Source organism: Odocoileus virginianus, unplaced genomic scaffold, assembly GCF_023699985.2.
Source record: "Odocoileus virginianus isolate 20LAN1187 ecotype Illinois unplaced genomic scaffold, Ovbor_1.2 Unplaced_Scaffold_23, whole genome shotgun sequence".
NCBI lineage: Eukaryota > Metazoa > Chordata > Mammalia > Artiodactyla > Cervidae > Odocoileus > Odocoileus virginianus.
Window position 1 is genome coordinate 238,850 of NW_027224285.1, and position 25,350 is coordinate 264,199.

At 39.4% G+C, this 25,350-nt stretch overlaps 1 protein-coding gene across 1 annotated transcript in view; it reads left to right on the forward strand.

The window, feature by feature from the left end:
• The first annotated feature begins 3,491 nt into the window (after positions 1-3,491).
• BMS1 (BMS1 ribosome biogenesis factor) overlaps positions 3,492-25,350 on the forward strand; it is a 36,372-nt gene continuing 14,513 nt past the window's right edge. The window contains 13 exon segments of the mRNA XM_070463055.1: positions 3,492-3,669; positions 5,072-5,181; positions 5,184-5,280; positions 6,130-6,320; positions 7,306-7,385; positions 9,420-9,608; positions 10,215-10,357; positions 11,074-11,195; positions 11,871-12,064; positions 13,055-13,194; positions 22,581-23,344; positions 23,558-23,659; positions 24,492-24,649. Of these exon segments, the coding sequence (XP_070319156.1) occupies positions 5,106-5,181; positions 5,184-5,280; positions 6,130-6,320; positions 7,306-7,385; positions 9,420-9,608; positions 10,215-10,357; positions 11,074-11,195; positions 11,871-12,064; positions 13,055-13,194; positions 22,581-23,344; positions 23,558-23,659; positions 24,492-24,649 (2,256 nt within the window). The 5' untranslated portion in view covers positions 3,492-3,669; positions 5,072-5,105.

Consider the following 25,350-nt stretch of genomic DNA (forward strand, 5'->3'; position numbering starts at 1 on the left):
CTTTGCTCTCTGTCACTTTTTCTTTTTAACAACCTATAAAAACCATTCTTAGCTCAAGGATCATTGAAAAACTGGTTGTTGGCCAGATCTGGCCTTTGGGCTAGTATACTGATCTCTGGGTAAAGCAGTTAAGAGCATGGACTCTGGAACCACAGTTACTAGACTCAAATCCCAGTTCTACTACATATTAGCTGTGTGACCTGGGCCAAATCCCTTAACATCTGGTCTGCAATTTCCTTATCTGCAAAATGATGATAATGATATTACCTACCCCAGTGGAGATTAGGTAAGTTAGTAAATGTAAACTACTTAGATCATTGTTTAGAGTATAAGTGTTAGCTTTTCTATGAGGAGTGTAATTTCCTCACAAAAGATTTGTAGGAGCTTTTATAGACTAGATATTCCACAGCTCTCTCGCATTTGTGCCATGCCAGCAGAATGTTGTGTTTGTTTCATTGTCCATCTTTCCTTCACATGATACAGAAGATAATGATCTAACCTCATTTATTTTCAGTTTTTGACATATAATTGACAAAATTGTAAGATACAGTTGGCTGTCCATATCCAAGCATTCCACATCTATGCATTCAACCAACCATGAATTGAAAATATTTGAAAAACAGATTCTGGAAAGTTCCAAAAAGCAAAACTTGAATTTGCTGCATGCCAGCAACTATTTACATAGCATTTACATTGTATTTATAACTATTTACATAGTATTTTCACTGTAGTAGGTATTATTTAATCTAGAGTTGGATTAAATTATATGGGAGGGTGTCCATAAGTTATATGCAAGTAATACCCTATTTTATATAAAGGATTTCAGTATCTGACATGGATCCTGGAACACTTTTAGGAAATTTGGTCCTGTCCAAAACATCCATTGAGACATTTGGTCCATGATTCATGAAATAATGCAAACATTTAACTTCATCAAAAATTTGTTGTTTTTGTTGTATGCAATTCATGATGGATTTTGGATTTCACATTTATTCTTCCTTGTCATAAAGTCTGGCAGGGTTACTCTTAGGTTAATGTTCAATTGCTCTTGAGTATGTATTGACCTGATTATTGGTTTTGTATTCATTATACCTGCTAACAATTTTGGTTACATGAATTTGATTTTGTTAATTTCACTGTGAAGTTGGGGTGGCCATCTTTGAATGTGACCACCAAGAACTGGGTGATAACTTGTTCACTGTTTTGCTATTCATCCTTTAACACTTAAGCAGATATCCAAATTGAAAGATGATGCCCTACCATCAGCTTTTGAAATTTGTTATGCCAACCTTTCACTGTGTTGCTTGTCCTCTGATCACCATTTAGTACTGAGTTATAGACATTCCAAGTTTCTGATGGAAATCTTGCAGCTTCTAGTGTTCTGCTTCTGCCATTCTTTCCATGGACATACACTCTCTCAACTTAATCCATTAGGTATCTAAATTTTCTTTTGCATTCTCCCCAGGGAATGCAAAAAGTGTCCTTTAAAACATGGATGTACACTTACGTGGTGGTGGTTTAGTCGCTAAGTCATGTCCAACTCTTGCAACCCCATGGACTGTAGCCCGCCAGGCTCCTCTGTCCATGGGATTTTCCAGGCAAGAATACTGGAGTGGATTGCCATTTCCTTCTCCAGGGGATCTTCCCAACCCAGGAATCAAACCCGGGTCTCCTGCATTGCAGGCAGATTTTACCGACTGAGCTATGAGGGAAGCCCATACACTTATACATGTTACTTTCCATTGTTATATACTGGAGTAACATCCTGGAGTAGGAAGGGATCCTGCACTCAAGTACAGAATTCCTTCAGGTGGACACGGTGGTAATTAATCTACAGTAACAGGCAGGCAGCAGAGAGCTACATGGGTGGATGTGGTAGTGGAAATCTTTGGTGGTGGGAGTCTCCACTTCCCTTTTTTTAGTGAAGTAGGAAGCAAGAAGGGGGAGGTGGTGAGAAGGATTAAAAAGAGAAGATGAGGTGTGAAATACTCATTTAGAATAATAGCATAGATCAGGCAAAGTTAGAATTATTAAAGTGAGGGTAGTCAGCATGGTTCTGGGTTTTCCTCCAGTTGTTTATTTGCATTGCTGCAGCATGGAATAGATGGGCAATTGGGTTTATCCAGGGCTTTCAATTTACCAAGCAGGAATGATGAGGTGACAGGGAGGTGAGGTTGAGGATGCAAGACACTGATTATCATGATTAACCATGGACTTGAAACTAGTTTACTAGGGAGGGAGAAGTCATAGGGAGTAAGTTAGTACTAAATGGGTTGGAGATACGGGTTGGGTCATGATGTCTTGACTCAGGGTATTAGATGGAGTGAACTGTAAAGAAAGCAAGTCGGAGTTAGAGTCGGATGCTTCTGGGGGCTCCAGTCCTTAGACAGGACAAAGTCCAGGAAGGGTACCATCTTAGGGAACGTGAAAGCTTGAAGTAAGGCAGAGGATAAAAGTGTCATTCATGGAGCCAAGAGGTCGTTGGAAGGATTAGAATGTGTATACTGAAATTTCCAAGAAGTGAGGGGAACAGTGTTGCACGATATCACAAAATTATAACCTCTTCACAGATGAGGGAACTGTGTGCCCTGTACAGTAGCCTCCGAAGCACAGCACAGAGGATATAGAGTTCAAAGAGTGAATACCTGTGGGATGCTGAGGGTGAAAAGCATAGGTGAGCCTAGTTTTAGGAGGTAGAAGAACTGAGCCTCGGGTGCCTTGGTGGGATCATACTGAAACGAAAATCTCCAGGAGGGAAATTTAAATTCTGAAAATGTACCTAGCATTGTTGGCACTAGAGCATCCCAGATCACCTGAGAGGTGGAAATGGGCAGAGCCCTGGGCGGGGGAGTTGTGCCCCAAGAAAAAGACAAGAAGTCCACCCCCCCCCCCTCACCCCACCCCCCCAGGCAAAAGCTCCGCTTTCAGGAACAGAAAATGGTCAAAGAATTTCATGCTGGGGCAGAGTGTCCTTGCTCTTAAAAGTCTGTTGGTCTCCGCAAAAGAGGGTCCTAACACTAAAAGCGTCCTCCAGCTCTGTCATCTTTAAGGATGAGCAACCAGTGCACACGTACCAACCAGCGCGACTCCCAGTGGAGTGCTAGTCCGTTTAGCCAGTTGGAGGATGCAGTACCTGGGGCTTTCGAAGTGGATGGGCTCAGTGACTCCGGTGTGACTAGGACAAATGTGTCATATCTAGCTTTAGTCTCGAACCAGGGAACGGGTACCGTGCCGCACCATCACCACGGCCTCGGGGTGAAGCTGGGCGTGTGCGGCGCCAGGGGGCTCTCAGGCTCTTAGCAGCAGCGCGCGTGGGGATGCAGAGCCGGGCGGGGCGAGGAGGGATTGGGCTGCGGAGCGGGGCGGGGCGGGGCTCCCGGTAAAGCGCACGGCGCAGTCTTTGCCAACCTCTGCCCTCAGCCAATCACAAGCCTTCCTTCTGGCTTTCCTCAGAAAGTCTTCCTCCCGTTGCCCTTTTTCTTTTGCCTCCTTGTTTCCCGCCGGCATGTAGAGTCCGCTGGTAGGTTACATTTCCGCTTCCGGCGCTGTCCATGCGGGCCTGAGGAAGAGTAGCAGTTGGGACCCTGGTAACGGCCGCGGACTGGGGGCAGAGGCGGCAGTCTGGTCTCCCGGGCTGGGGCTCTAAGAGAGTCGCGAGTCGCGCGCGCGGTAAGGTCCTCCCTCGGTTCTTCTGGACAGTCTGCTCCTGAGGAGCGTCTCTTGCGCGGGGCAGACAATTTCGTACCTGCCAGAGAAGTGTTGAATGAAATTCACTCAGAGAGCCAGGCCCGGGGTTGAAGGTGGCCGGGAGAGGTGAGAGGTCGTTTCATAGCTGGGTAATCCTAGCAGTGACTTAGACCTGAGCCAGATCTGTTGACTCCAAATTGCGCTTTTCTCACCACCCCCACGCCGCCACGCCCCACCCAACCGTAAGAAGGAGAAAGCCATCCGTACAAGTTCGGAACCAAAATATATTCATAGTAGAGAGGAAAAATAATGTCTCTGAAATTCTTCACCTGTTTAGTCAAAGCTTTCCTAGAATCCAGCTCTCCTAACTCCCGGCTAGTGTTTGTCTGGGTGGTGTTTTGTGTTTTTTTTTTACATTATGCTGGTATATGTGCCCTTTCTGTTTCCTCTGGTGAGTGTCTGTGGGAAGTCTCTGACTGACCGCCAACAATTGTGCAGACTTCTGATGTCCCTATAGAGTGTCACAGAGCATGGGTTTGGGTTTCCTCCACTAGTTTAGATCTTAGCTGTAGTCGTCTCCGTGTACAGTGCCTAGCTTATTATAGGCCGATGCAAATATTTATTGAACTGAAATAAATTTAGTACCTTATTGAATTAAGTAACCCCCCCACTTTTTTTCCCCAAGCAAGTGCGCAGATTGTATGCGACCTGATTTTCTAAAAAACTCTTCAGTCTAGTGGTTCCTAATTTATGGGCCATGAATTCCTGAAACTCGCAGAAATCATTGTAAGGGTTTCTGCAAACCTATGTGGTGTCAGCAGGGAGATACTGCCGTTTTTTAAAATATATATACATGTATTAGAACTTAAAAAATTTTGCATATTCAGCAATTGCTAAATGTAACACTGCTATTATGTTGGAAGATTATAAAATGATTTTATTTTCCAAAATAAAAATATCTAAATGTGAAAGCCATTTCATTAATCCAGTTGATTTTTAAGGCTGAGTTTATAGGGTAACCACTATAGGTTAACATAGGGTAACATGTGGCTATTTAAATTTAGAGTTGAATTAAGTAAAATTAAATAAAATTTAAAATTCAGTTTCACTAGTTCTTAATACCTACATGTGCCTGGCAGCTACTGTGTTGAAGAATACAGGATATTTAAGACAAAAGTAACCTAAGCAGAGGTAACCAATTTATAGAAAAAAGTGAAATCGGGGATAATATTAAGCAGTTTCCCCCCCCCTGTTGAGTACCAGAGGTGGGAAATATATATCTTTTCATAAAGATTTAAATGAAATTTACTATTTTTCTCTGGGTTTTTATTTTTATTTTTTTGATTGTAAAATGCTTCTCTTGCCTCCATCCCACTCAGTATAGGTTAGAGTTACTTGTGAATTGGTAAAAGGCCACTATGGACGCTAAGGACCAGAAGAAACACAGAAAGAAAAACAGTGGGCCCAAAGCTGAAAAGAAGAAGAAACGGCATCTGCAGATCTCCAGCTTGGTGATGAGGAAGATGCCCGGAAGAGAAACCCCAAAGCATTTGCAGTCCAGTCTGCTGTGCGGATGGCGAGATCCTTTCACAGGTGTGTTTAACTGGAGTCTAGTGGTTCTTCCATTTATTCTTTTTAAATAGTAGGAGCCTCTCCAGTTATTTGGGTTCATGAGTCTGTTCCAACTCTGAAGGACATGGAGGTACAGGCTATGTTTCTTGTACTGAAATATAAGAAGTCTTTCCTGTGGAAGCCACTTAGCCTCCAGCATCTGCATACAGATTGGCTTCTTTTGTCCAAGATAAAAGCTTAAGAATTTATAGAATTTGTAAATTTTAAACAATTTCTATGACAACAGGTACACTTGTGTTGTTTTCTGGATATCTTTCATATAATTACAGTGTGTTGTATTAAATAGCTTTCATTAATGAGTCCTTATTATAAGTATATTAAACATTATTGAATTAAATTCTTCTAATAGGAGAGCCAAAGCCTCCTCTTTTATTTATTATGGTACACTGCCTCCATGTTTGTCTCTTGTTTTCTTTTTAAAGTATTGAAGTCAGCTAATAAGGCAAACAGACTTAAGGTGTGTATGTTTTCAACTCTTTACTATTGAAGTCAGCCTGATATATATATATATATATTTACTGAAGTGGTTATTTGGACTGGGACCAGAAGTTAACAATGTATAATTGTATTCACATATTGTCTGTTCCGCTCTCTTTAAAGTCTTTGCTTCTAGGGAGAATGCCTTCTATATTTTTTTTTTTTAATTTTTTTTCCATTTATTTTTATTAGTTGGAGGCTAATTACTTTACATCATTAGTTTTTGTCATACATTGAAATGAATTAGCCATGGATTTACATGTATTCCCCATCCCAGTCGAATGCCTTCTATATTGAAAGTGAGTTTTTTTTTTTTTTTAAACACACAAATAGGACTCAGGATTTGAAGACAAAAAAGCATCACATTCCAGTGGTTGATCGAACTCCACTAGAGCCCCCACCAATAGTGGTGGTTGTGATGGGGCCTCCAAAAGTTGGAAAGAGCACTTTGATTCAGTGCCTCATTCGGAACTTTACCAGACAGAAGCTGACAGAGATCAGAGGCCCTGTAACAATCGTGTCAGGTAAGAGGTGCTGTCACAGCCCGGCGTGGCAAGTGTAGTCACCTGGGGGACATGCATGTCTTTGTTGAACACTTTCTTGGCTGGTAAATGTTAAAGTAATATTGTCACTTCATGTTACTGCTCTTATACTTTTATTGTGGCTGTAGCTTCAGAAAAGGATAGGTTCCCCAAGATAATAATAATGTAAATGTATACCTTATTCTGACTGCTATATGGATTTGCACGCTGTGCTCCTCTGAAAGGCTTGGCAGACCGGGGTGGGCTGGCTTGGTCATGGTGAGCACCTTCATTTAACAGATAGTGAGTACCTGCTATGCACCAGGCATAGCTCCTTGCTCTCATGAAGCCACATTCTTGTGGAAGTGAGAGTTTTTCATTTCTTTTTCCTGTGAGAACTCATTTGCTCTGGGAAATGTTGACCTTTCTAAAGTCTGAGGGAAGATGAAACAAATTCCCATATGACAGTGGTAGAATCTGAAGTCTCTTCTGATAGCAATAATATATTTGGATTAAGGCTTTTCTTTTTCTTAAGGCATTCCCATGATTATGACTGATTTCTTTTAGTTTAATTTAAAAATAATGATTGCTACAGGAACTTTCTGTTGCATTATGTTTGAGGGTTTTTTCCACTGTTATGAGAACAGGGAAAACTTTAATAGAGATAGAAGTGTTTACCCACTTCTAAATATCATGATCATGGCCATCATGAAGCCTACTTATCTGCCCATCCAGTTGGAATTTTACCTGTTTGAGCACTTGATTCATAGGATAGACTTTTGATACTCTTAAAAGTTAGAGAACATAGCAAGAAAACTAAGATGGAATTTGTTTGATTAGTTTTCTCCCATAAAAATGAATTTGTGATATACTCTTTTGAATGTATAAGGTGCGTAAAGCAGGTACAATTAAAAAATAATAACAATTAGAATTGACAGATTTTTTACAAGATTTTTTAAAAGTAAAATTTTCATTTTTTCACTTATAGGTAAAAAGCGCAGACTCACCATTATTGAATGTGACTGTGACATTAACATGATGATTGACTTGGCTAAAGTAGCAGATTTGGTAAGTCACTGGGGATAGCATGGGTTTCTGATGGGGACTTACTGCAGTGAGATAGGTTATTTATCACATGTTGAAGGAAAGAAAGGTTTAAGATTATAGAAAGAATGATGAGTATCATCAGGGATACAAAAGATATGTTTGAATTTGTGATGATAATGATAATTGTCATAATAAAAATAGAATGTGCATAATGAAACATATTCCGAAATCTAAAGGTAAACCACAGGTCAGAGAAAACCTTTAATGAATGTAGCTAGTAAAAGCTTATTGATGGGACTTCCTTGGTTTTCCAGTGGCTGAAACTCCCTGCTCCTAATGCAGGGGGTCCAGATTCAAATCCTGGTCAGGGAATTAGATTCCTCCATGATGCAACTGAAGATCCTGCGTGTTGCAGCTAAAACCTGGCACAACCAAATAAGTAAATGTATATATTTTTAAAGCTCATTAAGATATACATACATACATACAAGTTTATAATAATACCATTTCTTGGACCTTTGCTAACCGCTTCTACAAATTTAGCTCAGCTAATCCCCCAGGATGCCTTTGAAGTAAGTAGGTATTATAACTCTAGTTTATATATGATGAAATTGAGGCTCCCAGAAATAAACAACTTGTCTCAGAATGGGACCTCTGTTCTTGGTTGTATCAGAAGCTGTTCTTAAATTATGATAAAATACGGATCTTTTTACTGTATTGGGTAAAAAAATCTTATGACAACTTCTGAGTATTTACAATAGAAAAATCTATGCTTTACTTAGCATATGGAAATTTTATAGCCTTGATTGCATTTATAGAAATGTTAATGTCTGTTAATTACCTTTAAAACTAGCAAAAATAAAGCCAAAGAGGAAAAAAATTAAACCATATTGATTAGTAAGTGTGGGTTGATAGATACCTTTTTTTTTTTAAAAAAAATTTTTTGTTTAGCACCTCTGAAGAGCTATTTGGGACAAAGAGCTGCAGATTTTATCCTTTGGCCCAGGAACTCTCCTAAAACATAAAAGTAATTTAGTATAGGTGTTACAGTTGTGCCATCTTAATATCAGAGAAATAAGTACCATTCAAATTTTGAATAGGTAATGCTACCATTAATAAAAATAAATGTTATTGCCAATACAAAATAGTATAAACTTATTAAATCTTGTGTATTTAAAGTGATTGAAATAGTTCAGCATGTCATTAGTTTCTCTTTTATGTAATGTACACCATATACTAATTTTAAAAGTATACACGTATTAAGAAAAATGCCTTTCATATACATATAAGATTTAAAAACGAACACATGCCTTTGGTGAGAGATTCAAATTGCTATAGGGTATGCACAATGCATGATTTTTGCTTTCCTTTCTCTGACCCCTTATTCTCAGTCCCTCTCCAATATCTTTCCAGATATGTATAGAAACACACATACAACCCTTTTAAAGCTCACACTATTTATCATACATGCTGTTCTGTGCTTTGCTTTTTTTTCACTAGTATGTCTTGAAGGTGTAAAATAAGTACTATAGTTCAACCTCATTCTTTAAGTATCCAATTATGTAGATACTTAAAGATTTATTGATTTATTTATTCCAGCTTAATTTGATTGCTCTGTTCTGGGTTGTCACAAACCCTCTGAAGTCACAGTGAAGGCACAGTGGTATATGGATTTGTGTGCACATGTATGAACATTGGAGGATTAATAGTGGCTTCACTTATCTTTAGTTGACAAAGGGAGTGCTCTTCTCTATCATGGTGATTCTCTAAATAATCATTTGATTTAGTCTGGAGCAGGAATTGGCAAGCTTTTTCTATAAAGGACACATAGTAGATATCTTAGGCTTTGTGGGTCCCAGTTTCTGTTGTAGTTACTAAGTTGGCAGTTGGAGTGCAAGTGTAGTGTGGACAATATATAAACAAATCAACCTGGCTGCATTCCAGTAGAACTTTAGTTATAAAACAAGTGATAGGCCAGATTTGGCTCATGAGCCATCCTTTGGTGGTGGTCTATTTTGAGTAGCCTCCTTAAGAAATTGTGTCTTCTGTTTTTAGGTTTTGATGCTTATAGATGCCAGCTTTGGGTTTGAAATGGAAACATTTGAATTTCTAAACATCTGCCAAGTACATGGCTTTCCTAAAATCATGGGCGTTCTCACTCACCTGGATTCCTTCAAGCATAATAAGCAATTGAAGAAAACGAAGAAGCGACTAAAACATAGGTTCTGGACAGAGGTCTACCCGGTAGGAAGAGAATTAATTATTGAATATTAACACTGTAATCCTTTAAAAATAGAATAAGTAGGAGAGATTAACAAACATCTCTGCAGGATCACCTCCTTAGTTTCGTTAATATATCTGTTCACAGTCCCTGGAATATTGCCTTTAGATAGTCTTTGTTCTGGACTTCTTTCTGTGTCTCATTGGTCTCTGCATCCCTCCTGCACCAGGCTCTTAAGTATTTTGAATTTGTGATTTAATAGAATTTATCCAGAGTTTTTCCTTGTTGCGGGACCAGGAACTATAGTGCACACACACTGCTCCTCGTTCCTCTTCCCCATACTACTGTGTCCCATCCGTCATAGAATGTTTTCTGTGCCCAGGAACCTGTGTTCTTTATGTATCATACTCCAGACACATGCCACTGCTTAACTTGAAACTAAATATATTTGCAGTTCTGTCCCTACAAAGCCTTAACAATATGAATCCTGAAAGACGCCAGAGAAGTTCTGGAAGCGTTGGCACAGTGGGTTGCTAGAAGTCTCCCTTTCTTAGAATTGCTTCTTTGAAGGCCTTTATTTTGGTGCTGTATTGACAAGAATTTAATTTTTTGCTTTTCTTAATATTTAGGGTGCCAAGCTATTTTACCTTTCTGGAATGGTACACGGAGAATACCAAAACCAAGAAATTCACAATCTGGGCCGTTTTATTACAGTTATGAAGTTTAGGCCTCTTACGTGGCAAACTTCTCACCCTTATATCCTGGCAGACAGGTAAAAAGTGAATGTAAACTTTTTCCTTCCTGACTCATATAAAGCTAAAAAAGGTTAGCTTATTTTGTCTTAATTATTGAAAGTATGGAGAGAAGTATAGTTGATGGAAAATATCTACTGTTTTTGTACCATTACTTATAGATACAATGGCTTCAGGAGTAAAAAAAAAAGTATGAAAGGTTCAAAAAAATGTGAGGATTTTGAAGGCTATACTATGTGGGCCCCATCCTGCTGTTTGAGCCTTAATTCTCAGTGATGCTGTTTTTGGACTGTGATGCTCCGGTCACTCCGATGTGCCGTGTGCTCTCCTTTCTTTGTGCTTTTTTCATATTTTTTTATCAACCTGGAATACCCTTTCTCCACCTACCAAAATCTAAGCCACACTAAAAAACCCAGATCAAAGCTTATCTTCTCCCTTAAAGGGTTTTTCTGGATGTGTTCTCTACTTTTCCTTAACCCCGGGTACATGTCGTTTCCCATTTCTGGTGTCTTACTTAAGGAATGTGGACACTGTAGAGCCTAAGAGCGATATAGTCAGGTGTTGCTTCTTTTTCTCTAGTAGATGGTGAACTCTGCTCCCTTATTTTTGTATTTTCTATACTTTTCTAAATAATATGTGTAGGGAATTACTGAATGTGAGAATCATTGAAATGTGAAGAGAGTTATAAGAACTCTGACATTCATTTCTGCCATATAAAATTGGTTTGTTTTTCTAGGATGGAAGATTTGACAAACCCAGAAGACATTCGAACAAATACCAAGTGTGACCGGAAGGTTTCTCTTTATGGTTATTTAAGGGGAGCACACTTGAAAAACAAAAGCCAAGTTCACATACCAGGTATCCTTTTGCTATAAAATATATTTGTAGAACTCTTGGCATCACTTCAGTTCTCAGCTCAGTGACTCAGTCATGTCCAACTCTTTGCGACCCCATGGACTGCAGCTCGCCAGGCTTCCCTGTCCATCACCAACTCCTGGAGCTTGTTCAAACTCATGTCCATTGAGTTGGTGATGCCATCCAACCATCTCATCCTCTGTCGTCCCCTTTTCCTCCTGCCTTCAATCTTTCCCAGCATCAGGGTCTTTTCCAATGAGTCAGTTCTTCACATCAGGTGGCCAAAGTATTATAGCTTCAGCTTCAGCATCAGTCCTTCCAATGAATATTCAGGACTGATTTCCTTTAGGATGGACTGGTTGGATCTCCTTGCAGTCCAAGGGACTCTCAAGAGTCTTCTCCAACACCACAGTTCAAAAGCGTCAGTTCTTAGGAAAACTGGAAAATGGCCAAACAAGATAAAGCCATCTTGCTGAAATTTTAAGAGTAACTCAGCTCTATATTGGTCACCAGAGGTGTTGAGTTGACCAAATTTCCTCTACTCTGATAGTGTTGTTTAGCTGGACAGGCACAGTGCTAGTGTCAGGCTCTGCCCTTGTGGTTGAAGCCTTCTATGCATGTCATTTCTGCCACCAGTCACTTGTCAGCAAACACCATCTTTCTGTATCTGTCTTCCAGGTGTAGGAGATTTTGCTGTGAGTGATGTCAGTTTCCTCCCAGACCCTTGTGCACTGCCTGAACAACAAAAGAAGCGCTGTTTAAATGAGAAGGAGAAGTTGGTGTATGCACCTCTCTCTGGAGTTGGTGGTGTGCTGTATGACAAAGATGCTGTCTATGTGGACCTTGGGGGCAGCCATGGCTTCCAGGAATCGGTGAGAGGGAAGCCACGGGAAGTAATGTAGTCAGTTTTTATTTAACGAAGCTTTTTATCTTTAAAATAATGTATGGTAAAGGCCACAGTGCATGTTGTAAATGTTCAGAATATGTAAGTACAAGCAGAAAGGGAGAGTCATGTCCTCCATACATCCCCGCTGCCAAGACACACCAGGGATCCCATGTCACCCAGTGTGAGCTTTGGAAGCAATTTGGTGCCTGTACTTCCCATTTCTCCAGCTCTCTTTGGTCATTCTCTTTTCTTTCTGTTTTTCTCTAAACATACACACATTTACTTAAATTATATTCTAGATTATTATATGCAGATATCATATACATAGTATTTGTGTGTTAGACAGAGATAGTATTTGTTACATGCTGACTGTAAATGCTTTTGCAACTTCTGGGGAGCACCTCAGAATATGTGAATCTGGTTTTCCCTGTATTTGCTTCAGGCTTTTAATAGCCATGTTGTCTTTCATTGTATAGATAAACTTTATTTACTGAACCAATCATTGGAGGACTATGGGGCTCAGTCCCAGTGTCCCCTGGTTTGAGCAGTTGAGTGCTATAGTGAGTGCCCTCACACATGCAGCTTTGCTCACTGGGAGGGATCTTGTTATGTGGTAAATTCCTTGAAGTGCAATGTTTATATCAGAAGATAACACATTTTTTAAAAACTATACTCCAAATTTTTATTTCTTGGACTGCTCTGAAATGAGATTTTTCTGTAATTGCTTTCTGTAGCATTGGCAACACAGTATTCAGGTTATCAGATAGTTTACTCCATGAACTTTAGAAGAGTTTAATGAGGACAGAGATCAGTTGTAGGCCTTGTTGTAGGAATTCTTTTTTGTTTGTTTGAGGCAGTAAGAAAGGTTCTCAGAAACTGTGTTTAAGGTAATTTTGAGAAACTGATTGAAACCAGTGTGTTTTTCTTCAGAATCCTTGTGCATTCCTCACTTTCCCTTTCTTGGTGGCCTTGACAGGAAGAGGTGAGGCCCACTCATGAACTGGTCCAGAGTCTCATTTCCACCCATGCCACTATTGACGCCAAGATGGCTTCAAGTAGAGTGACACTGTTTTCTGATTCCAAACCACTGGGTTCAGAAGATATAGACAATCAAGGGTAAGTGTGCTGTTTTTCTATTCTTAATATGTAAAAAAACCTTTATTATGTAAGATTATATCATACATCATTTTGCCATCATAAAACATTTTGGTGGGATTCATTCCTGGTGGTTTGGTAGTGCTTTGCTTTGTATTGCTTCTGTTTCTGAGGGCTCTTCACTCATGTGACAATACATGGAAATATTTTCTTGAAATTATATGAAGGATTCAGTTTTCACAGACTCAGGAAGCTTTCAAATATTACAAAGCCTTTTCCAATAGATTGCTTTTATTTCTTAGGAGTCCTGAAGCCACTTGACTTTAATTGGCCAAAATAACAGGCAGAGTTCAGGTCTCTGTCCAGTAGCCACATACCTTGTCTCTAAAATTTTTACTTAGCTTGTGTTGTAGTATCTCCTGTGGGTTAATTTCGACTAATATCTGACTTAAGTGAATTATTTTCAGTCTGGGTTGGGAATTTGTATATATCTATAGAGAGTGGGTATTTTGGTTGTATATTAGTAGTAGTGACATGACTGCTAATAAAATTTAGTCTGAAAATGATTGAGATTATCTACTTTATAACTTACTATACATATATGTATATATATATATACATATGTATATATATACACACACAAAAGCAGGCAAACATCTAATTGATTTTTTCACAGTTTTATATAATGCTGCTACATTAAACAGCTTGGTAGTTTTTTCTTACCCACCCCAATTTTGGCATCTTGATTATTCTTTATCAGTTATTGCATTGGTGATTTAAAAATGGCGGTATTTGTAATCTGTTACTGCTTCTATGTTGTTGGTTTTTTTTTTTTCATTTATTTTTATTAGTTAGAGGCTAATTACTTTACAATATTGTAGTGGTTTTTGTCATACATTGACAAGAATCAGCCATGGTTTTACATGTGTTCCCCATCCCGATCCCCCCTCCCACCTCCCTCTCCACCTGATCCCTTTGGTTCTTCCCAGTGCACCAGGCCCGAGCACTTGTCTCATGCATCCAACCTGGGCTGGTGATCTGTTTCACCCTAGATAATATACATGTTTCGATGCTGTTCTCTTGAAATATCCCACCCTCGCCTTCTCCCACAGAGTCCAAAAGTCTGTTTTATACATCTGTGTCTCTTTTTCTGTTTTGCATATAGGGTTATCATTACCATCTTTCTAAATTCCATATATATGTGTTAGTATACTGTAATGGTCTTTATCTTTCTGGCTTACTTCACTCTGTATAATGGGCTCCAGTTTCATCCATCTCATTAGAAACTGATTCAAATGAATTCTTTTTAATGGCTGAGTAATATTCCGTGGTGTATATGTACCACAGCTTCCTTATCCATTCGTCTGCTGATGGGCATCTAGGTTGCTTCCATGTCCTGGCTATTATAAACAGTGCTGCGATGAACATTGGGGTGCACGTGTCTCTTTCAGATCTGGTTTCCTCCGTGTGTATGCCCAGAAGTGGGATTGCTGGGTCATATGGCAGTTCTATTTCCAGTTTTTTAAGAAATCTCCACACTGTTTTCCATAGCAGCTGTACTAGTTTGCATTCCCACCAACAGTGTAAGAGGGTTCCCTTTTCTCCACACCCTCTCCAGCATTTATTGCTTGTAGACTTTTGGATAGCAGCCATCCTGACTGGCGTGTAATGGTACCTCATTGTGGTTTTGGTTTGCATTTCTCTGATGATTAGTGACGTTGAACATCTTTTCATGTGTTTTTTAGCCATCTGTGTGTTTTCCTTGGAGAAATGTCTGTTAGTTCTTTGGCCCATTTTTTGATTGGGTCATTTATTTTTCTGGAGTTGAGCTGGAGGAGTTGCTTGTATATTTTTGAGATTAATCCTTTGTCTGTTCTTCGTTTGCTATTATTTTCTCCCAATCTGAGGGCTGTCTTTTCACCTTGTTTATAGTTTCCTTTGTTGTGCAAAAGCTTTTAAGTTTCATTAGGTCCCATTTGTTTATTTTTGCTTTTGTTTCCAATATTCTGGGATGTGGGTCGTAGAGGATCCTGCTGTGATTTATGTCAGAGAGTGTTTTGCCTATGTTCTCCTCTAGGAGTTTTATAGTTTCTGGTCTTATGTTTAGATCTTTAATCCATTTTGAGTTTATTTTTGTGTATGGTGTTAGAAAGTGTTCTAGTTTCATTCTTTTACAGGTGGTTGACCAGTTTTCCCAGCACCACTTGTTAAAGAGGTTGTCTTTTTTCCATTGTATATCCTTGCCTCCTTCATCGAAGATAAGGTGACCATAGGTTCCTGGATTTATCTCTGGGCTTTCTATTCTGTTCCATTGATCTATATTTCTGTCTTTGTGCCAGTACCATACTGTCTTGATGACTGTGGCTTTGTAGTAGAGCCTGAAGTCAGGCAGGTTGATTCCTCCAGTTCCATTCTTCTTTCTCAAGATTACTTTGGCTATTTCGAGGTTTTTTGTATTTCCATACAAATTGTGAAATTATTTGTTCTAGTTCTGTGAAAAATACCGTTGGTAGTTTGATAGGGATTGCATTGAATCTATAGATTGCTTTGGGTAGTATAGCCATTTTGACAATATTGATTCTTCCAATCCATGAACATGGTATATTTCTCCATCTGTTTGTGTCCTCTTTGATTTCTTTCATCAGTGATTTATAGTTTTCTATGTATAAGTCTTTTGTTTCTTTAGGTAGATATACTCCTAAGTATTTTATTCTTTTTGTTGCAATGGTGAATGGTATTGTTTCCTTAATTTCTCTTTCTGTTTTCTCATTGTTAGTGTATAGGAATGCAAGAGATTTCTGTGTGTTAATTTTATATCCTGCAACTTTGCTATATTTGTTGATTAGCTGTAGTAATTTTCTGGTAGAGTCTTTAGGGTTTTCTATGTAGAGGATCATGTCATCTGCAAACAGAGAGAGTTTCACTTCTTCTTTTCCTATCTGGATTCCTTTTACTTCTTTTTCTGCCCTGATTGCTGTGGCCAACACTTCCAAAACTATGTTGAATAGTAGTGGTGAGAGTGGGCGCCCTTGTCTTGTTCCTGATTTTAGGGGAAATGCTTTCAATTTTTCACCATTGAGGGTGATGCTTGCTGTGGGTTTGTCATATATAGCTTTTATTATGTTGAGGTATGTTCCTTCTATTCCTGCTTTCTGGAGAGTTTTAATCATAAATGGATGTTGAATTTTGTCAAAGGCTTTTTCTGCATCTATTGAGATAATCATATGGTTTTTATCTTTCAATTTGTTAATGTGGTGTATTACATTGATTTGTGGATATTAAAGAATCCTTGCATTCCTGGGATAAAGCCCACTTGGTCATGGTGTATGATTTTTTTAATATGTTGTTGGATTCTGTTTGCTAGAATTTTGTTAAGGATTTTTGCATCTATGTTCATCAGTGATATTGGCCTGTAGTTTTCTTTTCTTGTGGCATCTTTGTCTGGTTTTGGAATTAGGGTAATGGTGGCCTCATAGAATGAGTTTGGAAGTTTACCTTCTTCTGCAATTTTCTGGAAGAGTTTGAGTAAGATAGGTGTTAGCGCTTCTCTAAATTTTTAGTACAATTCCGCTGTGAAGCCATCTGGTCCTGGGCTTTTGTTTGCTGGAAGATTTCTGATTACAGTTTCGATTTCCTTGCTTGTGATGGGTTTGTTAAGATCTTCTATTTCTTCCTGGTTCAGTTTTGGAAAGTTACACTTCTCTAAGAACTTGTGCATTTCTTCCAAGTTGTCCATTTTATTGGCATAGAGCTGCTGGTAGTAGTCTCTTATGATCCTTTGTATTTCAGTGTTGTCTGTTGTGATCTCTCCATTTTCATTTCTAATTTTGTTAATTTGGTTCTTCTCCCTTTGTTTCTTAATGAGTCTTGCTAATGGTTTGTCAATTTTATTTTTTCAAAAAACCAGCTTTTAGCTTTGTTGATTTTTGCTATGGTCTCTTTTGTTTCTTGTTGTTGTTGTTGCTGTTTTAGTTTCTTTTGCATTTATTTCTGCCCTAATTTTTAAGATTTCTTTCCTTCTACTAACCCTGGGGTTCTTCATTTCTTTCTTCTCTAGTTGCTTTAGGTGTAGAGTTAGGTTATTTTTTTGACTTTTTTCTCGTTTCTTGAGGTAGGCCTGTAATGCTATGAATCTTCCCCTTAGCGCTGCTTTTACAGTGTCCCATAGGTTTTGGGTTGTGTTTTCATTTTCATTCATTTCTATGCATATTTTGATTTCTTTTTTGATTTCTTCTATGATTTGTTGGTTATTCAGAAGCGTGTTGTTTAACCTCCATATGTTTGAATTTTTAATAATTTTTTTCCTGTAATTGAGATCTAATCTTACTGCACTGTGGTCAGAAAAGATGACTGGAATGATTTCAATTTTTTTGAATTTACCAAGACTAGATTTATGGCCCAGGATGTGATCTATTCTGGAGAAGGTTCCGTGTGCACTTGAGAAAAAGGTGAAGTTGATTGTTTTGGGGTGAAACGTCCTGTAGATGTCAATAAGGTCTAGCTGGTCCTTTGTGTCCTTTAAAGTTTGTGTTTCCTTCTTAATTTTCTGTTTAGTTGATCTATCCGTCGTTGTGAGTGGGGATTAAAGTCTCCCACTATTATTATGTTACTATTAATTTCCTCTTTCATACTTGTTAGCGTTTGCCTTACATATTGCGGTGCTCCTATGTTGGGTGCATATATAATTGTTATATCTTCTTCTTGGATTGATCCTTTGATCATTATGTAGTGTCCTTCTTTGTCTCTTTTCACAGCCTTTATTTGAAAGTCTATTTTATCTGATATGAGTATTGCGACTCCTGCTTTCTTTTGGTCTCCATTTGTGTGAAATATTTTTTTCCAGCCCTTCACTTTTAGTCTGTATGTGTCCCTTGTTTTGAGGTGGGTCTCTTGTAGACAAGCATATATAGGGGTCTTATTTTTGTATCCATTCAGCCAGTCTTTGTCTTTTGGTTGGGGCATTCAACCCATTTACATTTAAGGTAATTATTGATAGGTATGGTCCCGTTGCCATTTACTTTGTTGTTTGGGGTTCACGTTTATACCACCTTTCTGTGTTTCCTGTCTAGAGAAGATCCTTTAGTATTTGTTGAAGAGCTGGTTTGGTGGTGCTGAATTCTCTCAGCTTTTGCTTGTCTGTAAAGCTTTTGAGTTCTCCTTCATATCTGAATGAGATCCTTGCTGGGTAGAGTAATCTAGGTTGTAGGTTATTCTCTTTCATTACTCTAAGTATGTCCTGCCATTCCCTTCTGGCCTGGAGGGTTTCTATTGATAGATCAGCTGTTATCCTTATGGGAATCCCTTTGTGTGTTATTTGTTGTTTCTCCCTTGCTGCTTTTAATATTTGTTCTTTGTGTTTGATCTTTGTTAATTTGATTAATATGTGTCTTGGGGTGTTTTGCCTTGGGTTTATCCTGTTTGGGACTCTCTGGGCTTCTTGGACTTGGGTGGCTATTTCCTTCCCCATTATTAGGGAAGTTTTCAGCTATTATCTCCTTGAGTAACTTCTCATGGCCTTTCTTTTTGTCTTCTTCTTCTGGGACTCCTATGATTCGAATGTTGGGGTGTTTCACGTTGTCCCAGAGATCCCTGAGGTTGTCCTCATTTCTTTTGATTCTTTTTTCTTTTTTCCTCTCTGCTTCATTTCCACCATTTTATCTTCTACCTCACTTATCCTATCTTCTGTCTCCGTTATTCTACTCATGGTTCCCTCCAGAGTGTTTTTTATCTCATTTATTGCATTATTCATTTTTAATTGACTCTTTTTTATTTCTTCTAGGTCCTTGTTAAACATTTCTTGCATCTTCTCAATCTTTGTCTCCAGGCTATTTATCTGTAACTCCATTTTGTTTTCAAGATTTTGGATCATTTTTATTATCATTATTCTAAATTCTTTTTCAGGTAGATTCCCTATCTCCTCCTCTTTTGTTTGACTTGGTGGGCATTTTTCATGTTCCTTTACCTGCTGGTGTATTTCTCTGCCTTTTCATCTTGTTTAGATTGCTGTGTCTGGAGTGGGCTTTCTGTATTCTGGAGGTCTGTGGTTCCTTTTTATTGTGGAGGTTTCACCCAGTGGGTGGGGTTGGATGATTGGTTTGTCAAGGTTTCCTGGTTAGGGAAGCTTTTGTCAGCGTTCTGGTGTGTGGAATTGGATTTCTTCTCTCTGGAGTGCAATGGAGTGTCCAGTAATGAGTTTTGCGATGGGTCTATGTGTTAGGTGTGACTTTGGGCAGCCTGTATGTTGACACTCAGGTCTATGTTCCTGTGTTGCTAAAGAATTTGTGTGGTATGTCTTGTTCTGGAGCTTATTGGCTCTTGGGTGGTGGTTGGTTTTGGTGTAGGTATGGAGGCTTTTGGATGGTCTCTTATTCCTTAATGTTCCATGTAGTCAGGAGTTTTCTGGTTTTCTCAGGATTTGGGCTTAAGTCTCCTGCCTCTGGATTTCAGTTTTATTCTTCCAATAGTCTCAAGAGTTCTCCAACTATACAGCACTGATAATGAAACTTCTAGGTTAGTGGTGAAAAGATTCTCCACCGTGAGAGACAACCAGAGAGGTTCACGGAGTTACATGAAGACTAGGAGAGGGAGGAAGGAGATAGAGGTGAGCAGGAGGAGAAAAAGGGGGACTCAAGAGGAGAGAGACAGATCTACGCAGTTATCTGTTCCCAAAGTGTTCTCCGTAGCCCAGACACCCACAAAGATTCACAGAATTGGATTGGGAAGAGAAGGGGAAAGGAGGAAATAGAGGTGTTCTGAGGTAGAAAACAGAGAGTCAAAAGTGGGAGAGAGTAATCAACACACTCCTGAATAGAAATGGGAACTGAATATTGGATTCTTAAATGTCCAAAATTTATATCACATACTGAAAAACAAAGATTAAAAATCTAGCGTAGAGGTTAGACTCTTTGAAATACAATATTTAAAAACAAAAACACACAAAAAAATTTAGAAATATATATGAAGTTCGGTTTAAAAATAGGGCTTCTCTTTTTTTTTTGGCAAGGTTATAGTGAAATGAAAATGAAAATTAAGGAATAATAGAAGAGTATTAGAGGACTTTAAAAGGAAATAGGAGAGAAAAACAAGAAAAAAAAAATTTTTGTTTTTCCCTAATTAAAAAAAAAATCGTAAAAATATATGAAAATGAAAGTTGAGGAGTAATGGGGGAGTAATAGGGAATTTTAAAAGAAAATAAAAGAGAAAAAATTTTTAAAAAAAGGAAAGAAAAAAAATTTTTTTTTTAATTTAACAAAAAATATACATATATATCTAGGAATTTCTCTGGAGCTGTTGCAGTCAGTGTAGGTTCAGTTCAATTTCAGATAGCTCCTCTTTCCAGCTTACACTTCTCGATATCTATAGGCCCCTTCCTTTGTAGTCAGTGTTACCTTCAGGGATTTTAATCTGTTGCACCGGTCCTTTCTGAAGCGGTTCCCTTTGTTTATTTGGCTTCTGTTTGCTGTCTCTTTGGTGTCTAATTTCCGCCCTGACACAGGCGGGCGGAGGTGATCTCTTATTTAGGTTCGCTAGTTCAGTTCAGTCCTGCTACGGGGAGGGTGGGGCGCTGCAGACAGATAGTGCTCTGTGTGGATAGCACTCACCGTGTTCTGGCCACACTGGGTTTGCCCCGCTCACGGGTGTCAGTGCTTTCCCCGTCTACACTGCTCAGGCTCCCGGCTGCTCTATATGGAGCGGGCCCTGCGTTGAGTGCGGTTCCAGTTTTCAGGTACTCCACAAAAGCGCAGATTCGGTTGCGCCTGCGTTTTGTGCCTTCCCCGGCCTGAGCGGCTCTGGCAGCCAGGGGCTTGGGCGCACTCTCCCCGGGTACGGCGCGCCTTTTCCCTCCGCGGCCCCAGCGCGCGCAGGTCGGGTGCCTGCAGCTTGTGTTTGTTCTCAGGAGCCCGGCGGCGGATGTCGACCATCCAGAATCTCAGGAAGTCTTTAGATAGACACCGGAGGCCTGTTTGCCGCCCACCTCCCCTGTGGGAGGGGGTGGCTTCTCTGGGGCTGAGTTTGCCCCTTTCCCCTCCCCCCTGCCTCCTACCTCCAGTGGGGATGGGCCGGCTCTTCTCTGGAGTTTCTCAGTCCCTTTGTTTTGCGAACGGCCGGCAGTGTGTTCCGCCGGTTAATTTTCTCCCTTGCTATCCCACAGTTTAAAAGAGCTCCCTCCGATTGCTCTCAGGGCCTTCAGGCCCGGTCCTTACCCTAAGCAATGCCGCCCGCTCCTCTCCGTTCCGCCCCCACTTGTTGGTGGCGGGTGCGGGCGTCTGGGGTACTTTTCTGCTGGGAGTTGCTTTTAGGCACGTAATCTGTGGGCCTTATTTAATTTTTCCTCCCAGTTAGGTTGCCCTCCGAGATTCGAAAACTTCCCCCAGACCCGCCAGTGCGAGGGTTTCCTGATGATTGGAAACTTCCTTCAGTAAAACTCCCTTCCCGGGATGGGACTCCATCCCTAGCTCTTTTGTCTCCCTTTTTATCTTTTATATTTTGTCCTACCTCCCTTCGAAGACAATGGGCTGCTTTTCTGGGCGCCTGATGTCCTCTGCTAGCGATCAGAAGTTGTTTTGTGAAATTTGCTCAGCGTTCAATTGTTCTTTCGATGAATTTGTAGGGGAGAAAGTGGTCTCCCCGTCCTATCCCTCCGCCATCTTGGCTCCTCCCCGCTTCTATGTTTTTTAGCTGGCATTCTTTGACACAGAGCTTTCACCTTTTTATTTTAGTATCACAGTTGAATAATGGGGTTTAAAAAGGGAATTTCCCAGCAGTCCAGTGGTTAGGACTTGGTGCTTTTACTGCTGGAGCCTGGGTTTGATCCCTGGTTTGGAAACTAAATTCTCTCAACCTTTGGGGGCAGCCCGCCCCCCCAAAATTTACTTATTATTATGCAATTACTATCATTATTGTTTGTGATGCCTTTATTGTCCCTTCAGTCTGTCTTCCGTGTCCTTTTGGCATGTTCCTGTTAATGTCAGAGCACATCTTGCTTTCTAATAATAGGATATTTCAGGCTTGCTTTGTACTTAGCTGCCTTGGACCTGGAGTCAATTATTTCTCTGAGGGTCATCTATTTCAAGCTTGGAAATGATGGGTTTTCTAAAAGATCTATTAAGCGCCCACTTCCATTTTGAGCCATTATTTTCTAAAATTAGACTTTCTTTTTTTAATGAAAGTTATCTCTTTATTTTCTCTGTACGTTCTTTTGAAGAGTGGTACTGCGTAAATATACATGAGTTTGCGTATTACTGTAACTATTCCAGTATTTATCAAATCATTCCTTTATGTGCTGTGTCATTAAAACCATTTCTTGACGTTATTTTCTGTTTCTTTGCATATTTATTGACTTGCCGTCTCTGGATTAGCTGGTTATTGTACAAATAGAATTATTTTGCATTTTTTTGTTCACATAGGCAGTGGATGCCAAAAGAGGAAAAGCAGGTGGATTTGAAAACTGGTCGAGTGCGTCGGAAGGCCATTTTTGGAGATGAAGAAGAAGAAGATGAGTCTGGAGATAGTGATGATGAAGATGATGAAGAAATGTCTGAAGGTGACAGATTGGAAAATAACTCTAGTGATGATGAAACAGAAGAGGGGCAAGATGCTTCAGTGACTGATAAACAGTATATGTCTGGTAAAGGTATAAAACGGCAAAAACTTGAGATGGAAGAAGACTTTGAGGTGGATTTGCCAGCGTTTGCAGACAGTGATGATGACCTTGAAAGGAGCTCAGTGGAAGAAGAAGCAGAGGAAGCTGATGAAAGCAGTGAAGAGGATTCCACTGCAGAGGAAGAGAGGGGTATTTTAGAATCTAAGGCTATTAGAGAAGGTGGTAAGCCAGAACTGTTACATACTGATGAGTCAAGTGATAGTTTGAATGTGGAGAAGTCTTTGACAAGGAAAAAAGCAACTTTCACCACTTCAGATTCAGGTCATTGCACAGCTGAAGAGGCTTTTGCATCTGAAGATGAACCTGAAGAAAATTCCTCTCTCAGTACAGAGGAGGAGGATTCAGAAAATGAAGAGGCTATTAGGAAAAAGTTTCCAAAGCCTTCTCAAGTGGTCAGTTGTCAGAAACTGGGGTCAGAGAACTTAATTGATGAGACCAGTGATGTAGAAGACTTACTCAAAGAAGAAGATTATAAGGAAGAAAATAACTATTCCACAGACACTTCAGGTATGCTTAAATTTATTTAACTGCCATTGTAAACTTGGCACTGAAAGGGTTCTACAGATAGAATGTCTACATTTGAGTTTCTGCTGTTTTGGAGATTTTGTTAACTGTTCAAATATTATAACTGATAAAAGGTTTTCAGGATGAATGAGCAATGAGCTTGAATCATAGGGGACAGATAAACAGATTTAACTGATGTCTGTGTTGTCCTTTCAGGTGCCCTCAAGTGGAAGGAAGACCTTTCCAGGAAGGCAGCTGAGGCCTTTCTGAGGCAACAGCAAACAACTCCAAACCTTCGAAAGCTTATTTATGGGACAGGTAAAAGAGCTCATTTTAGTTTCTTAAACTGTTTTCTGAAAAGGAGATTGGTTAAGAGGATTTCTGTCATACTTTTGACATCCATAACATATTCCCGGCTGTCATATTTTATGCTTGGCAGATGTTTTTAATCATCAGCTGATGAGGACTGTAAATCAGTCATACAAAGTAGATTTATGGGTTGGCCATAAAACAAAACTTTTGATAAGAATACTCTTATGTCATTTTGTACCCCCTGTAGAAAATCCTTCATGGGAATTTTTTTGTAGAATTTAGTATCAGAAAAAATTCTGCCTCTAAAGGTGTTTTCTCCTCTCTGAGAATGAGTGTTCTGTGTAACTCATTCTGTTTTTTCCTTTTACCCTGCTCTGATTTTATATTTTACTGATTTGTATATATATTCTTTGTGGAAAGAGCTTGACTCAGTAATGCAAAAGACAAAGTGGTGAACCTGATATTGCAGTCCCTATTTACTATATGATTAGAACAAAGCCAAGGAGTATATGTGACCTAGGAGCTTTGAATTGGATTGGTGTTTAATGATTTCTGTTCAGGTTTTGCCTGAGTAATCTTAGTGATTAGAGACTCAACACTCTTCAAGAGAAACTCTTTATGATAGTTGAAAGCTCTGTCTTTAAACATCCCCTCCCTGCCCCAACCCTCAGTATTCTCCCTCCAGACTACATGCTGAGCAGTAGTTTCCTGGCCTTTCTGTGTCTGTGGCTGATGTGCTTAGGGGCATCACCATATCTACCGCAAAGAGGGAACCTCAGTGCCAAGTCCTCTAGTGGGTAGATTTGTTCTCACTTTTCTATCATGGTGATTTCTTTAGTGACAGAGGATAATGAAGAGGAAGATGGTGATAATGGGGAAGAGCTTGGAGGATTGTTTCGTGTCAGCCAGCCTGCCAGCGAGTGTAAACACAAGGCTGACTCTTTGGACTGCTCCAGATTTCATGTAGAGGCGCCCCATGATTGGGATTTAGAGGAGGTAAGGCTGAATATTAATAGCATATTTGACTTACAAGAGAATTCAAGAATTGTTCTAAAAGATGATATAATTTCAAAATTGCCTACTTGTTATTAGGCTTATTTTTATAACATAACAGGGCATTTCTCCAGATATTGGAATGAGTGTTTCATGCATCCTGAGCAATAATATGTTCTGAGTTTAGTCAGACCATATGCATGTGTTATGGAACAAAGGAGAATGGTTAGCTCTTAGTGTGGATAGTATTATTAATCTTTATTTTGAAGTGTTGCATGTAGGTTTTCATACATATTTTGTGTTTTATAACTAGGAGATGTATAGTATCCCTGAGTTAACATTTAGAATTTCTACTATTTGTAAGGAAACAGATATCCATAATACTGATAAATTTTCATCTCCCACTCATCACTCTCTAGTCACAGAATTCATTCAGTTCTCAGACTTTTAAGGTTTAATCCCATCTTAGACCTCTTGCCCTCTATGTTCTGGAATATTCTTCTGACCTTTCCGTGGCTGGCTTCTTTTGATCATTCAGTTTAGTTGAAATGTTAGGGAGGGCCAGTCACTGTCAATTATCTGTTTTAATTCATTTTACATAATCCTTTTTTTTTTGGAGGGGGGGGCAAAATTTAACACAGATTATAGAAAAGCCTCATAAAGTAATTGTTTGACTTAATGGCTGGCTGGGTGAGTACCTCTGT